The 16749-nt window shown below is 39.4% G+C and overlaps 1 protein-coding gene across 2 annotated transcripts in view; it reads right to left on the bottom strand.

The window, feature by feature from the left end:
- LOC103177266 (matrin-3) overlaps positions 1-16415 on the bottom strand; it is a 29303-nt gene extending 12888 nt beyond the window's left edge. The window contains exons 1-5 of one of the 2 annotated variants that reach the window (XM_007891354.1): positions 16332-16396; positions 7359-8650; positions 1917-1978; positions 864-902; positions 35-156 (exon numbers count right to left, since the gene is read on the bottom strand). In XM_007891354.1, the coding sequence (XP_007889545.1) occupies positions 35-156; positions 864-902; positions 1917-1978; positions 7359-8486 (1351 nt within the window). In that variant the 5' untranslated portion in view covers positions 8487-8650; positions 16332-16396. Of the gene's footprint in view, positions 1-34; positions 157-863; positions 903-1916; positions 1979-7358; positions 8651-16331 lie in introns of both variants that reach the window. The other variant, XM_007891355.1, reaches the window with a different exon arrangement.
- Positions 16416-16749: the final 334 nt, after the last annotated feature.

The following is a 16749-nucleotide window of genomic DNA, read 5'->3' as shown; positions in this document are numbered from 1 at the left end:
ACAATTTGGGGAATATAGTCAAGCATTTTGTTACCTAAAGCCGCATGAGAATCCACTCCTCCCATCATTCTTCTGTTTGGAATAAGGGGTCCAGGTGGTGGGGCACCAAGAATGCCTGGAGCCAAGTTTGTTGATTGTAAAACAAGTGAATCGGACCTACAAACAACAAACAAAATCTAAGCAAGATTCTCACAGAAACGTTAGGAACAAAAAGTGATTTAAGTAAAGTGATGGGAGTTGTAACACATTCTAAATGTTGATACTACAATAACAAATAGGCCAAATACATTTAAATGCTAAAACTGATTGTAATTGTAATCATGCTTTTTCTGGTCAAACAGCAAAATTGGTACAAGAAAATGCAATTATCACAAGGGCTACCAATATCCTGGCATAATAGAACAGCGTCAAGTGCACACAACATTCTCCACTGCACTCTGCCACACTGGCATGATATCACACTCTAATAATATAATAATCCTTGCATTTGATATAGCGCTTTTCCCGTCTTCTAGACATCTCAAGCGCTTCACAGAATACACTGCACTTGTGGGTGAATCTACAAAGCTGGATCCTGTTCTGCAACGAATGATCAACTATTGGTTTTGGAGTGAGAATATACAAGTTCTGCTCCAGAGCAACAAGCTGATTAATGATGTACTTGATTGATATTTCATGTGTATTTGGGATTTTTGCAAACTGAAATTAACAAATCACTTTGCTTGTTAATCTCACATCAAAAAAAACATTAAAAACTCAAACATTTCTAATGTAGTCACCAATTATGTGGGGGTGGGAAACACTAGATTGAACCAAATAAATCCTTGTAAAAATATTTCAACATGCAAGGACTGTGCACTTACCCTTGAGTTGGAAAAGCATCTGGGTTCCATTCTGGGTATCTGGAAATTAATACAATACAGATTATAATAATAATAATCCTTGCATTTGATATAGCGCCTTATCACATCTTTGAGCCATCTCAAAGTGCTTCACAGAATATATTGTAAAGTGAATTGACTATATTTTGTGGGTGAAACGCGGCAACACAGCAGGGTTCCACAAACAGTCGTAGATGGAGTGACCAATTTATTATTATTTTTTGAAGGAATCATTACTCCCGGAATAGCGATCCACCAATTAACTAACAACCGGATTTTTACTTAATGCTAGATAAACAAAGGCGTGTGGAGTAAGAAAACTTGCCCAATGTTTCGCCCAGTTGGGAAACAAACCCAGGTCTCTCTCTTGCGAGGCAAGTGCTCTAACCAGTTTGCTACAGGACTCCATATAATAAAATATATTAAATATAATACAAATATACTAATATTTTAGAAAAGGGCTTGAAAATACAAAGCAATAACAACAGCAACTTGCACTTATATAGTGCCCTTCACGCAGTAGAGCACCGGGGAGCTCTTAGACAAAGCAAGCTACTAAATGTGTAACATAATGTAAATGCTGAGCGGCAAATTATAGTATGAAGCAACATTCAAACAGTATTAAAATAGAACAATAAAGTCATAGGTGCAGTAGAGGTTATTTGAAACCATAAGGTTATGGGAAATCACATAGCTGATAAGGCCATCACAAGGAGACGTCAAAGCAATATGCCCTAGATTTCCATCCAGATGGATTTACCATTTATTGATTTACAAGCAGAGCAGGAAGAAAAAGAAGAAAAATGCATCTTAATCTAGACTTTACTCCAAGAACCAGACCATAAATTGCCTACATACTATGGTTTCATGTAAATATGTTTTTCCATCCCTGAAAAGGTTGCTTTTTTTTTTAACAATGGAGCCTCATATTTTATATCCATGAGAAAACAATTGAATAAGTAGTTTGACATACTGAATTCAAAACTCATGTTTGACTATGCCCTAGTTAGCAAAGGTAGTAAACATAAAACATACATTTCCACAAGTAGCTGGCAAAGTCGTCTGTGTGTTGTAGCATTCTTGTGTTGGTTCCACTCCTATTAGGAGGAAAAACAACAGTAAATGTACACATTAGAACTGAAATAAAAAAGGTAATTTGGCGTATCTGCAAGAATGAGTAATAATGAACATATACAACTCTGTTGGCTGCACACATCCATTAATACTTTCTGTTGGTTTGGTAGCAGTGAATTAAAAGAACATTTTTCCTGTACATTAATAGAAAGGAAATATAGTAGCCCACTTTGGGAATTAATTTATTTTAAATTGTGAATTAAATGACTCTCCATACTGGTGAGTTCAGCTGATAGACAATAGTAAATCACAGGGAAATGTCAAATTTTAAAGTTTCAGTTTGGAATAAGGCTTCAGAAGGCTGATTTTTCCAATCAGGAGAGATTAGATAGCACATGCAGAAAACAAGAAAACCATTTTATTTCCTTCTCTCTCTTTCATCATAAGATAAATTTATTGAAATCATTATCTTTAAAAATATTAAACAATTAACCAGGTTAAACAACTTTTTGTGATGCCTTACCATTAGAGCAGGGTTGTCCAATATATTAGCCACTAACCACATGTGCTGAATTGGAAATCCAGATGTGGCGAAATTGCATTTTTGATTATTAAGTAAAAATGAGTAAGACACCCGTCACTGGGCATGTGATCTTAATATTCATTTGCATGGTGTATGTATGTGTTACCTTGACCTTTTTGTGCATTTGTTGGTAGAATGGTTATTATTATTGTTATTAAATGGTAAGACGAAAAGCAGTGTGTGCAAGTGATTTTGATTGTTCTGTGTGGTTTACTTTCTTGGTTACTGTTTATTGGATATTTGCTAAAATGGTGTGTAACAAGAGTGAAAACGTCTAATTACAGCACCATGGAAACACCAGTAAACGTGAGAGAGGAGCTGTCAGTCAATAATGAGCAGCTCCAACGGGACACGTCAGGGCAAAGGGCAAGCAGAATCCAACCACGTTCTGAATGGAGCATGGGCAGGTCTGGTGAGTCTTGCAATAGAAAAAGAGAAGACCAAAACGTCCAAACAATTCCAACTTTGATGAAAGAGAAAGACTGGAATGTTTCACACTGAACGGTGGTAGATCTTTGTTAAGTAAATATCATTGTAAACATACATGTTAAGTTCATTTACTTCTATTGTGTGAGTGTACGTAAGGAATTTTCTACTAAAATTAGTGCAGGTGTTTAAAACAGTAGCCATACCTGTGGCTAGTCAGTGATTTCTATTGGACATCATTGCATTAGACGTCTAACATTTATTACCATAACTTAATTTTTCGAGGACATTTAGGCTCAATGCATAAGCAGGATGTTGCTATCACCATGCAATGTTTAAAAAAAACTCCTAGGGGAATGAATTGTATTCTGTTCCATTGTACACAACACCTAATTCTGAATTGGTCATTTAATTATTTGCTTGTTGCAAGCATCTTTGAGAAAGAATTGCTAGAAGATTTAAAAAAAATGATATTGCAAAAACAACACCAAGCAGCACCGATCACAAAAAGAATTAAGGAGAAGGCTAGTTTCATAAAAATATTGGGTGTTGATCCCCATTCAATTCTGTCAGCATTAGAGTGGCAGGGAGACTGAAATGAAATCAGAAAAGGTGACAAAAGGCTATTTCTTTCCAGCCTTCTGCTGTTCATGCTTCCTGGAGAAATGAACTGAGGTTTAATTAACATTTGTTATATATAGCATTTCATATAAGAGGATGTCTCAAGGCACTGAATAGTCAAGGGTTTGCACTTGAGCTGGGGTTTGGAAACAAGAGGGGTGGAGGATAAGGGGGAATGGAGGTGAGAGGATGACCGAAGGCATGGTCAAAGAGGAAGGTGTTGTAATGGACCTTAAAGGAAGCAAGGAAGGGAACAAGCCAGAGGGTGGGGGAGAAAGGCTGAAGGCCTGATCATCAATGCTGGGATGGGCAAGGCGGGGGACATGGAGCTGGTAAAGTATTAGTACGTCACAGAGGTAGGAAGGAGCAAGGTCGTGGAGGACTTGAAAAGTGAGGGCTGAAGATCATAAACTCAATCCTCTGGGGGATGGAGAGCCAGTGAAGACATGCAAGGATGGCGGAGCTTGATGCAGGAGAGTATACTAGCTTCAGAGTTCTGAATAATCTGTAGCTTGTGGAGGGAAACGTTGGGAAGTCCAGTGAGCAGGAGGTTAGCACAGTGAAGCTTCGACTTAATTAAAGCATGGATGAGGGCCTCAGCTGCCTGAGAGTCAGGAGTTGTGGAGACAGGAAATATAGCGGAGGTGGGTGAACGGGTCATTTACAGAATGTCTTTGAAGTACATTTATACTTTTTGGAATTTCTTGTACCTTTTTTCTGAAAAGTCTGCAGCAGAAACTCAGATATCAGCTATAAAAATGTGTGGAGTGTCCCATAGACTACTGTCGTACACTAGCATTGAGGGCACCCATAGCTGCCTAATGCAAGTTTGTTCATTAGAATAGAATAACTAACTTGTCACCTTGCACTGTTTTGAAAGAGGGGCCTCTGTGTGAGTAGTGGGTATCAGAAGCTGGGCAGTTTACATGTGCATTGTACATCAAATTATCTGTTCAACTAGCCAATTCACACTTTAGACTTCCAAATACATCTTTCTCCAGAACTGAGAACCAAGTGCTACAATTGTTACCTTTGCATTAGGAGCATAACAAGTTAGTTCTAATACATTCCTGGTTAGCTCTACCGGCGACATACTATTGGTTTCTTCCCAACATAGTTTACTTGTTGAACTACAAACTTTTCTTGCTGAGAAACTATGTTGCCTGTGTTTAAATAACAACTGAACATTGGGCTTTAGGAACAGTTCATTATATTCGGTAAACTTAGCAGTTTTTTTTAAACAGAGGGCTAAATCTTAAATTATGTATTTTACTATTGTGGTGGGTGTACTTAAACAGAAGGATGGCTTATGTTAATGAGATCTAAATGTAATGCTAACAAAATTGATCCAAATTGAGTCTATTATGTACCATTTTAGTAGGAATACAGCACATGCCCAATCTCTTCAGTAAATCATCTGTTACGGTCAGTTGCTCCAGTTCCATAAAAAAGGATTTCCATCAATTGTGATATTTCTGCTAGACCAGAACCCGTTGTAAAGTTGTAAATTGGTGTATCAACTTGCATTTATTAAGCACCTTACATTCAAAATAAACGTCTCAAAGGGGCTTTACAAAATAATTGATTAGCAGGAATTGAATGTTGTTATGTAGGGACAAATGCAGTGATTTGCCCCATAAACAATGAGATGAGTAGATAATTAATTTCATTTCAGGGGTAAATTTGAATTAGGAGGGGATATAAAGCAGGACAGCTGCCGGAAAGACTACGTATCTTTGAAATTGTGACATCAAGGTGGACCCTTATGTTTTAATTAAAAGTCAGAAAGAACCTAAAATTAACACATGCAAAGAATGGGCTGATCATCTGGAAATATAATTGTATATAGTATAGAATATTATGTGGGCAAGTGTAGAAGCTGATCTGCACCAGCAACAGCCCACAAAGGAGTGAAAATAAAATTGAGGAAGAGAAAAGGAAAACTAAAGGGGAAGAACAACTAACTGAAGTGTGCCAAAAGTTATGATTAGAATAAGTGGAATTTTAGGGGTCCAACAAAATCCAAGCAGAAGGCTTGGATTTTTAAAAAATTCCAACTGAAAAATGACTTTACTCACAGCTAAAATGCTTGAATTTATCGCTCTGGCCATTGTGGGGCCTCTATTTTTGAGACCCATTGAGACTGCTCTATCATCAAGTCTATGGCAATTCTATATATCCCTTAAAAAGCTTACCAAGTGTTGATTGCCTCAATCAACTAATGTTTTATAATATAATACACAAAATGGTGAAGTGGCTTAACTGTAACTGGGCTGATATCGAAAACAAAAAAATGCAGCTCTGGCACTGAGCAACGTTTAAGCAACAGAGTTAACATATAATTTCTCCCAACCAACAATACCCAGGAGTATTAGCTAAAATGCATCAAGTAAGACAACAGTTGGTGCCGCTTGACCTATTCAGACTGAGACCTTGAAATATATGTTTTTGCTGAATGTTAGTCACTCACCTTTTTTAGCCAGCCTGACTTTTACCATTTCTGTGAATACCAAGAAGCATACCTTTTCCAGGTGGCACCAAATGATTAGTCACCACTGGCTCCCTGACGGTCCATAAATCTTGTCTTTTAGCATTTCATCTTTAGGAGTCAAGTGCTACCAGGTAAAATGATAAAGTTTATGGGCTGAACATGCAGCCCAAGGCTCGCTGTAATTGCTCTTTCATCTGATAGAAACATCACAATATTAGAATATGGAGTACTGTAAAACTAACAAACTCAGGATTTCAATCTCCATCTTATATACCTGATAAATGTGATTAGAGTGACAGAAATCTAGTTTCAGAAATCAGAATCAGATTTTTGACAGAAATCGTATCAGCAATGGCTACAATAAAAATATAAAAAATACACCTGGAAACCGTTTTTAGTATTTTAGTACCATTTTGGCAAGCCTTCGACTATTTTCCAAAAACAGATTTATTTGCCTTGAGATGGCAGCACCCAAGATGAAATGGTAGAAAGCCTCACCCATGGTGCTTTGCATAGGTGAAACCTCGCTATAGTTTGTATTGAGCAATTATACCTTTGCTAAGCATAAGGAAGAACTATCACCATTAAAGATGGAAGATAGATGGGAAGTTAAAGACAGAAGATAAGAGTAAGAGAGAGAAGGAATGGGTAAGACAGTTATGGTAACTGTCAAAAGGCCAATGTACAAATTTTACAATTTTATTTGGCTACCAGATTGGCTTTGGAAAGTCATTTCTATTGGCCTGCATGTGACAGAACAACAGAAAAGAGATTTAAAAGGACCACCCTTTTCACATGGAAAAAAATCCAGAAAATCTGGACATATGCTCCAATACTCAAAAGACAGAACATTATAACAGGCAAAGAGCAGCGACTTAGAAAACTTCATAAGGCTTTTTGACTTTCTAACCCTAAAGAATTGATTCACAAACAATGATCTCGCTGTTGTCAAATTTGAATTGTTTTTAAACAAGGAAGTGAAATCAAATACACATACTCTTGAGAAGCAGACACGAAACCTTGTTGAAACATACTCTAACAAGCCTAATGTTCAACAAGTACTTACTTTACATTAATACATCTCCATGGGAAGAAAAGAATGTGCAGCAAAGTAGATTTAAGTGCTTCATACTTTTGAAAGTAGGCAAAATGCTTTATGAAGTAAAGATAGTCAGCTAGGGCAAACTTAAAACCAAATGATGTTTTCCAAGTCCAAGAAAAGTTGGGACTGCAATAGTTATATTTCATAAAGTGATTCTTAAAGAAGATAGAGGTCACTCACCTGTACAGAATGAACTGCTAGATCACACAGCGAGCACAAGTGAGGGAAGATTTTTGGCAAGAAACCATGGTAATCGTTCATGTTGCTCTGTGAAGGAGATCCTCGTTTTCTCTCAAAGAGAGATCTTTCATGTGCACGAGGAGGAGAGGGAAGACGGGAGACTCTTCCATAATCAGAATCAAATTTACCAAAATTGTGTGGGGATTCAGAAAGATGCATTTCCTCTCTATAAAAGTCATCATAGCCTCTTAATCGTTCACGCTCATAGTCCTTTCGGTCGTATCTAGACTCTCGAGAAGGACGACCGTGGCCATAGTCAACCACTGGGTCAAGACCAGAGTCATGACTTTCATAACTTCTTTTTCTAAAATGTCTTTCTTCCTCCCAGTCATCATGGGAGGGCCTGTACGAACCGTCTTGCCGTGGAGAACAGTCATCTCTACCATATTTCAAGGACTTTCCTTCTTCGTTTCTTCTCCTTTTAATCTGCATAAGAGTTTCTGGTAAGCACTCAGGTGTAAGTTTCTCCTCAGGATACCGGCTCAATTCATCCAAGTCCCTGGATGAAAGGCCAAAGGTAGCTAAAATATTACTGGCCCTCTCTGCATCTATCTGTTTCTGAACAGCTTGAGATGGTTGATTTTGACTTCTACATCCAAACAAAGAAGGCAAACTACTGCTAGGAGTGTTGCTGTATCGAGAGGGCCCACCGGCTGAAGACATCAGACCTTGAGATCTTTGACCTTGTAGGCCAAAGTTCTGACCCTGTCCCGTACCATGTGGCCCAAAGTTCTGTCCACTGCCTTGTAGGCCAAGATTCTGGCCATGCCCCCCACCTTGTAGGCTGAAGTTGTGCCCCTGTCCTGCACCTTGTAAGCCAAAGTTCTGACCCTGACCTGCACCATGCAAGCCAAAGCTCTGGCCCTGTCCTGTACCTTGTGGGCCAAAACTCTGCCCCCTTCCAATATTTATTAAGCCAGTCAACTGTGGATTCTGGCATAATTTCCCAAGAGCTGCTTGAATATTCAGAGATGAACCTGCAGCAAGAATTCCAGCATCTGCATCATGAAAACGACTCTTCCTCTTAGCACGACCTTGATCACCCAGGACTCTGCCAAAACTTGACATTTTGCCACAAGAGTGTCTACTCCAACACTGTTAAGAGCAGGATAGAAGTTCTTTCGTGATTAGCAGGAGGAACTCCTAAATGCTGTTTCACTCTCTAACTTGGTCAAAAAGATGGTCGATTTCATAAACTACAGGGATGTAATTTCTCCAAGAATTTTGCCAGGCTGAAAGTTAAAAGAAAAACATTAGATCCAAGAATATGAATGAATCGAAAGGACAGAGATTCTAGAGTCAGTGCCGTTATGAAATTCAAAAATGTCTGTAGAAAGACAAGCAGTTTAAAATAGGATTCCGTGCAACATTATACAGCGGTATGGGTACAGTGCACAGTATAGCAGTATCCCATTTCTCTGCACTTGAAAAAAACTCGAAAATAACTTAACTCTACAAGAAAAACTTCCACAAATATGTCATCAAAGTCAGAGCAACATGAACAAGCGTATATGCAATCTGCATATGGGACAATGATGTACAATACCAGCCACGTGATATATAGATATAGGTTTTGGATATTTCTCTTGGGACACCGCTAGAAGAAAAATATGAAAACAGTCTAAAATTCAGAAACAAGGGTCACATATTCAGTGTTTTCACCAGTACGTTCCAAGATTGTACCTTCTAGAATGCATCATAAATCCTTTTTGACCAAGTCATCACGCATGAGATGCATACTGAAAGCAGTAGACATTTGAACAAGAATTTGTTGAGCATATATTTATCATCACGAGTGCGTATTCAGATAACTTAAAGTCAAAAACAAGAAAGACAAATCTATAAAGTACATAAACTAGGAAACTGCTATAATTTAAACCAATACTTGTAGTTGTGCATGATTTATTTGAAAATGCACAAGCCTAGTTTGTTCATTCAATACTTAGCAATACTCCAATTAGGAATTGTTACATTTATAATAATAATAATCCTTGCATTTGATATCACGTCTTCGAGACGTCTCAAAGCGCTTCACAGAATATACTGTAAAGTGAATTGACTATGTTTTGTGGGCGAATTTGTTTGGACAGACATCTCTTTTACACTATCAAATCAAGTGAATGGATTTTTACTTGAACAAGTGAAAATGTTGGGAGAGGAACCTTTCCAAGTATTTACTTTCCATATAGAGTCTTCAATTTTAATAAACAGAAATGAGTATTTCAAGCTGCTCAAACAATCCATTATATTGTCGTGTTTACGAAAAACACAGTTGAAAATAGGAAAGCAGATTGCAAAATTCACAAGTTGATCTTTGATACAAAACAATGATAGGTGTCAAAATGGTTGAATAGAAGAAAAACGGTTGGAACTCAAGATGTTTTAAGTCAATTAAGTGAATTGCCAAATAATGGCACTTGGATTGCATTATAGATCAATGTATGATAATGAACAGTATAAGAGAAATTGGTACAGAATGAAGAGATAACCTTTAACAGAGGTAGAAAAGTATTGGGGAGATATTATTGATCATTCACTGAAGGCCAGTCAATGTCAAAACATTATCAACAAAGTTAATAACGTACTTATTGGCTGTATTTCAAACACTAAACCAAGGTCACATTTGGAATGGCAGCGGAACTTCAAAATAGATGTGATGTTCTAAAGGTTGAGAGAACAGCAGCAAAGATCATCTTAGGATTCTAAGTTACAGAAAGACACGCACATAGCTGACGCAGATTGCTTTACAGAAAAGACAGAGAGGATGCATGAATCAGGATTTTAAAAAACGAAGTGAGGTCATACAAACGGATACAGGTTATTTCACTTGAAGAGAAAGAGAGGATGTGAGGTGTAAAAATAAGACTTAAGCAAGATTTGGGAATAGAACCTCATGTGATTGCTTTATGATTCCCAGTGTTTTTCTGGGATTGGACAGCAACAAATTGCATGGCCCCATTCAACCAAATTGAGCCACTCCAGAATACACCCAGCCAGTCCACATAACATACTTGATACATGTGGTCCGTCCAGTTGCTGAGAAAGGAAATCCAGAAAATGTACTGTCCTTGGAACAGAAATAAGACATTTATGAAATATTTCTTCTATCGCCCTTTGAACAGAAAGTATCATCCCGGATAACACCTCAACAAATGGCTATGATTTATGATTTACCTTTAAGGGTACGGTTAGGGAGAAACTTAATACTATCTTCACTACAGAATTCATGACAGAGCAAATTATATGTGCTCTGTGAAAGGAAATAACTTGATGCCCTTTTCTTGTTCCTTGTATTGTTTATATAATAGTTATTGGAGATGACACGATACAAGAGATTTGATAAAGTCCTTCTGTCTCTCTAGTACAAGTGTAAAGCAGACATAGCCCAACAGTAAAAAGCTGTTACCTGAGACTACATTCAATGCACTCTTTAGAAACACTAAGTACAAGTTATAATACAGCATTTAAAAAAAATTATATAGCACTTTCACGCCCGAAGCATGTGGCCAAGTTGTTGGATAGTCTAAGGTTTGCACTCGAGCTGGGGGTGAGGGAAAGATGTATTTGAACTAGGTTAATAAACTATTCCTTCGTTTACAGTAAATTTTCAGAACTCAACAATGCTTTATGGCAAAAACACATAATTTAATTTTTAATCCCGGAGTCTTTAACAGTTAAACTGCATAATAAAAAAACACTCATGTGAAAACACCAAGGAAGTAAAAGTCATATATAAACAAATACAGATAGCCTTAATTTTCAACTGAAGGATTCAAAATTCTCCATTCTCTGGATTAACACCAAAATTTCTCAAGAATTATTAACATTTGAAGAAAAATAAGAAATTTAATGATAAATTATTAGTTTAGAGAGCAAAGATTGATAGGACATAATAATACAGTACTTGCGTTTTATATAGCGCCTTATTACATCCCCAAAACATTTCAAAATGTTTCTCAGGATTTACTATAAAGTGTAGTGACTGTATTTTGTAGGTGAACACGGCAGCTAATTTGTGCACAGCAATGTGAGGCTGGGGTGAGGCTGCCTGATCACTTATGCATTATTCAGAAATTTGCATGTGGGCAAGTTACTAGCTGAGTTTTCTACCAATTATTTATTGTTTTTGGTTTTGGAAGGATTATTATTAGGCGTGTGGAGTAAGGAAACTTGCCCAAGGTTTCCAGGCAGGACGAAACCTTGGGCAAGTTTCCTTACTCCACACGTCTAATAATAATCCCTCCAAAACCAAAAACAATAAATAATTGGTCATTTTCAATCTATGAATGTTTGTGGGACATTGCTGTGCGCAATTGACTGCCGCGTTCGCCCACAAATATACAGTCAATTCACTTTACAGTGTGTTCTGTGAAGCGCTTTGGGACGTCCTCCCGACGTGAAAAGCGCTATATCAAATGCAAGGATTATTATTATTACCACATATTTTGAACAATGGCTATTCAAATGGTCTAACTGTTAGAATTACCACTTTTCAAGATTGGGGACAATACTAAATATTGTCATCATTGAATCAGTTGAAAGTGTCCATTTTGGAATACGCTATTTGACATGACCAATCCCACCGGGACAAAAAAAAGTCCATTCTTTTACATTACGAATGCCACAATTATTCTGGAGAAGGAAACAAATCAATATTTTAAGATTTAGCAAAAAAAGAGTAACGATAACTTACTTGAATTGTAAGATCAGCTGAAACACAATTTGAATCCTTCAATACCCACCCGTTATAAAAAGCTTTTAACCATTTGGTTAACCAACTATGCCAAAGTCACCAGTGCTGTCACAAGGACTATATAAGTACTGGGGTGGAAGAAGTAGAGAAAGGGGAATTACACTTATTCTAAAGTTTCAATGTTGTTCCAACATGCTCTTGTGTGATAATCTGAATTCAAACCTTCAAGTTTACCCACCGCTGTTATATAGCTCATAATGCTATATCTAAGTACAAACTTTAAGAGAAACACAGTTGAACTGCTAGTCATTTTTCAGTGAAAGATAAGTATAGTGTGGACTTTTCATATATCCACAATGATATTTTACTGAAATCTTAGTGACAACACTGGTCACCTTATGATACAAAACAAGGCAAAGTCCAAGTTACTGGAAATCATGAACAGTGAAGCCAAAACTTTAAAAGCCGGCCTTAAGGATACTGAAAGGTTACTTCATTCTCTAGCACTGCATTGAGAAATGAAACAGATTCTCCCTCACTGGAGAACAAAAACTAAATAATAATAATAATCCTTGCATTTGATATAGCGTTTTTCACGTCGGGAGGACGTCCCAAAGCGCTTCACGGAACACACTGTAAAGTGAATTGACTGTATATTTGTGGGCGAACGCGGCAGCCAATTACGCACAGCAATGTCCCACAAACAGTCATGGATTGAAAATGACCAATTTAATTATTGTTTTGTTTTTTTGGAGGGATTATTATTAGGTGTGTGGAGTAAGGAAACTTGCCCAAGGTTTTGCCCTGACCTGCCTGGAATTGAACTCAGGTCTCTTGCTTGCAAAGCGAGTGCTCTAACCACTGAGCTACAGGACTCCACTAAGGGGGTGGGGATCCTCAATGTGTTTCAGATATTTAAAGTCATTAATCCACATAGAATCTTCCATCACACATCCCCAGCTGCTCTGGAAAATGGGAGAACCCAGAATATATGCCAGCTGACACCCAGAATTCAATATCCTGCAAGTGAAAATCTCAGTGAAAAATGAGGTATACCTCATTTGAAAATACATTTTTAAAAGCCAAAATATGGGTTCAATATGAGACCTCTTTTCTATAGTCCAATTATACATATAGACCAGGTAGAGTAGTGCCAAGAAAAAATAGCAGCATGTGATAAGCAAACTGGATGGCTTCTTTGCCAAGAAATAGATTGAAACAATAGAGCAATCCGGGTAGAGAATTTGACAGGAATATTTTCAGTTTCTGTAACAGTTAGCACCAGTTATAATAAAAAAATCGTTGAGCCAAAATGATATTCTGGTTGACAATACAGCAGAAGCCATTTTAACCAGACTCCGTTGTCACCCTTGGCCCTGATTCATTTGTATTCTTTTAAAAATGCTGTTTCATTTGTACAATTCGGTTAATCCGGAAAAAATGCCAGGCCGATCGTTGCTGAATGAATTCACTCACGCATTCTGTGTCTCGAGTGCCTCCACTCAGCCACGAGCGGCTCCAGGGTGGAGATGGGAGAAGTCAAATTGCGATTCATTGACAGCGGACTCCAGCCATTCACAAGCGGCTGGAGTTGGGCTGTCAATCAGTGGAGGAATGGGGAAGAAACAAGGAAGGGAACGGGAGGAGTCAAATCACGATCGATTGACAGCTGAAGCTGCTTTTAATTGGCTGGAGTGCCCACCCACTCACAAGCGGCTCCAAGGCTGTCAATCACCTCGGAGCCGTTGCTAATTGGCAGTCAGGCTTTCAGCCATTCTGCCCCCACCCTCTGGAACTCCATCCAGCAGTCCCTCCACCTTGTCCCCACCCTTTCTCCTTCAAAACTCGTCTCAAGACCCTCTTCTTCAACCGTGCCTTCGGCCACCCTCCTTCCCCCCTCCCCGATCCCAACAACCAGCTTGTGTCCAAAACACTGATGGCCCAGCGACTTGGGACATCCTCCTGACATGAAAGGCACTATATTAATGTAATTTTGTTGTTGTATTTTGTAGTTCTTTGAAGCCAGGCTCTCAGCAGCAATGCCCTGGAATACTGGCTCAGGAACCGGATTACCGAGACCACCAATAACGTTCATTCTGATATTCTGTTTCCAAACATGTCACCTTGGAGTCGGTTCAAGAAGACCCCACTTACCCACCCCCAAGGAGAATCATGTTGGGAATTCGCTGCCTGAAGTGGCTGAATCAGAGAGTCTAGATGCATTCAATGGGAAGATGGGCCTTCGCATGAGGGATAAGAGTATGAGAAGCAGTAAGGAATGGGCAAAAAACTCATGTGGAGTATAAACACCGGTTACTGACTGGTTAGCCTGAATGTTTCCAAGCTGTATCTTCTTTGAAACTCTTTGTATCTGGAGCATGCGGAGGGTAGAGCTGGGGAGGCTAGTAAACAGGGCATTAGAAAAGTCAAATCTGGAGGTGACAAAAGTATGGTTGAGGGTTTCAACTCAAAAGGAGAGCTGAGTCAAAGAAATCACTAAGATTGCACACTGGCTCTGCAAGCAGTTTGGTGGTTGATACAATCCAAAGGTAAGGAGACACTGGAAGGAACTGAGCAGGACGGTTTATTGTCAACATTCAGTTGAACGAATCAATGCATCCATGGATATATTTGAAAGACAGCACAGCAGTGGTTTGAAGTCGAGGCTGGATGGTGGCAAAGAGATAGAGTTGGGTGTCATCCACATAAATGTGAAAATGAATTTCATGCCAGTTATGACCTCACCAAGTAGAAGCATGGAGACAAGAAAAAGGAGAGTACCAAGGATAGAGCCTTGAGGAAAACCCCAAGTAACTGTGCAACAGCAAGAAGAGAAGCTATTAGAGAAGACATAGTGACAGACAAGATGATGAAATAGGTAAGAGTGATACTACGTGTGTTGCTCAATGACCAATAATAGACTATCAATCAGACACAGGGTGCCCTGGTCACATATTGTGGTATGTAATTGTTAACTTTGACCATAACCACTGTGGTGCTGGAAACTAAACTCATAAAGGGAACGGTTGAAAAGTTAAGAGATTAACTGAAACCAATACATCCAAGTTACCTGGAAGAGAATGGGCACGTTGGAGATGGAGCCATAGCTAGAGTTTGGAGTTTTTTTTTGCGGTGGTCATTTAATTCTCCAAGTCAATAAGCCTTCCATAAACTGTCATCAGTAATCACTTTTTAAATAAACATTTCAAAGGGAACATCAGGAAGGGGGAAATGCACTGGGACTTGATGTCTCCTGGAGCAGGTCAGCAGTATATGGGTCCACACTACCAATGGCAGATGCATCAAGCCAGGAAATTGAAAATGGTGGTGGGGGGGTAACATTTTGGATAAGGAGAGATACAAAATAAATACATCCACTAGTTAAAAATTGGTGCTGATGTCAATCATGTTTCTGTTCATTTGATTTTTGAAATGAGATTCCTTACAGCAAAACGTCTTACTAATATTATATCCACTCACAACTCTCATGAACACGTTGTACTATGTACCTTTGTTAACACTCTTTTCAGAGAGTACCTCATTCGCAAATTTGTCGTTTCTGTTTTCTGCTGTGTGAAAATATCAACTCTTTTTCGGGCTTACCGTTCCCTTCACTCACCCGCCCTCCTTTCACATTATTGTTCTTTCAACCTTTTGTTTTACTTAACCCGCCCTTAGGTTTACCTACTTTTAAGATACCCCCTTCAACCCTACCTAAAACTTCAACTTGGTCTATATAGTCGCCTCACCAGCTATCCTTCGCTTTTTTCACCTTCTGTACCCATCTTTTTTTGACTCGGAGCTTTTGTTAATCTCCTAACTTTTTACTGCAACCACATTTTGCTGCGGTGGGTCTTTTATCCCCTCTTATTTTCAGAATAGTTGCCACGCACTTATAGCTGGGTCTTTGTTCCCCATCCCCAGCGAGCTCAACCCTATGGGGAGCTCTTAAGCGGGTTATTTTCTCCCGGTTTATTATTATTTCCCCTGAGCTGGCTGCGGCTCATTCTACGTCTAAGATTTTTTCTTTCGTACAAAATGGCGACAGCGCCATCCTCGAATAAAAGTCCCCTTAACCGCCACTCTGACATCTGGAAACACTATCTCCTGACAGAAACTTGACCCCGAACCGTTGTCACCCCGGTCACAGAATATTCCAGCCGTGATATTCGACATAAAACACATCCACCTCCTCACCCCCCACCACTCGGTTTTCTTACCTCCCGAGGCAGTCCGTCCCGAGACAGGCCGAAAAACATCCCAGAGTGCACCGCGCGCTCCCGCCCGCCACGACTCCCACACTGCACCGCGCGCTAACCTCCCCCCGAGATCCACACCGACCGCATCGAGCACCGGCCTCACCGCCAGAGCTCCGCACCGTGAGGAGCGCCGCCGTGTGCCGCTCGGCACCGCTGAGAACAGCACCACCAGCCTGGCTCATGGCGGGGCCTGGGAGGGCAGGGAGGCAGCCCACTCAGCTCCTGCTAACCCTGCAGCCACAGTCTGAAAGGTCAAGGCAAGCAACAGGAAAGCTGACCAGACAATATCAATGGCAAGTCACACGGTTACACTCCAGCAGTAACCCAGTGCACACTCTGGGTCCCCAAGCCTTGGCTCTTGCTAACCTGCGCTTAATAC

The sequence above is a fragment of the Callorhinchus milii genome, unplaced genomic scaffold (genome assembly GCF_018977255.1).
Source record: "Callorhinchus milii isolate IMCB2004 unplaced genomic scaffold, IMCB_Cmil_1.0 Scaffold13, whole genome shotgun sequence".
Taxonomy (NCBI): domain Eukaryota; kingdom Metazoa; phylum Chordata; class Chondrichthyes; order Chimaeriformes; family Callorhinchidae; genus Callorhinchus; species Callorhinchus milii.
The sequence above is the reverse complement of the archived record's forward strand: the minus strand, read 5'-3'. Positions and strand labels throughout refer to the sequence as shown.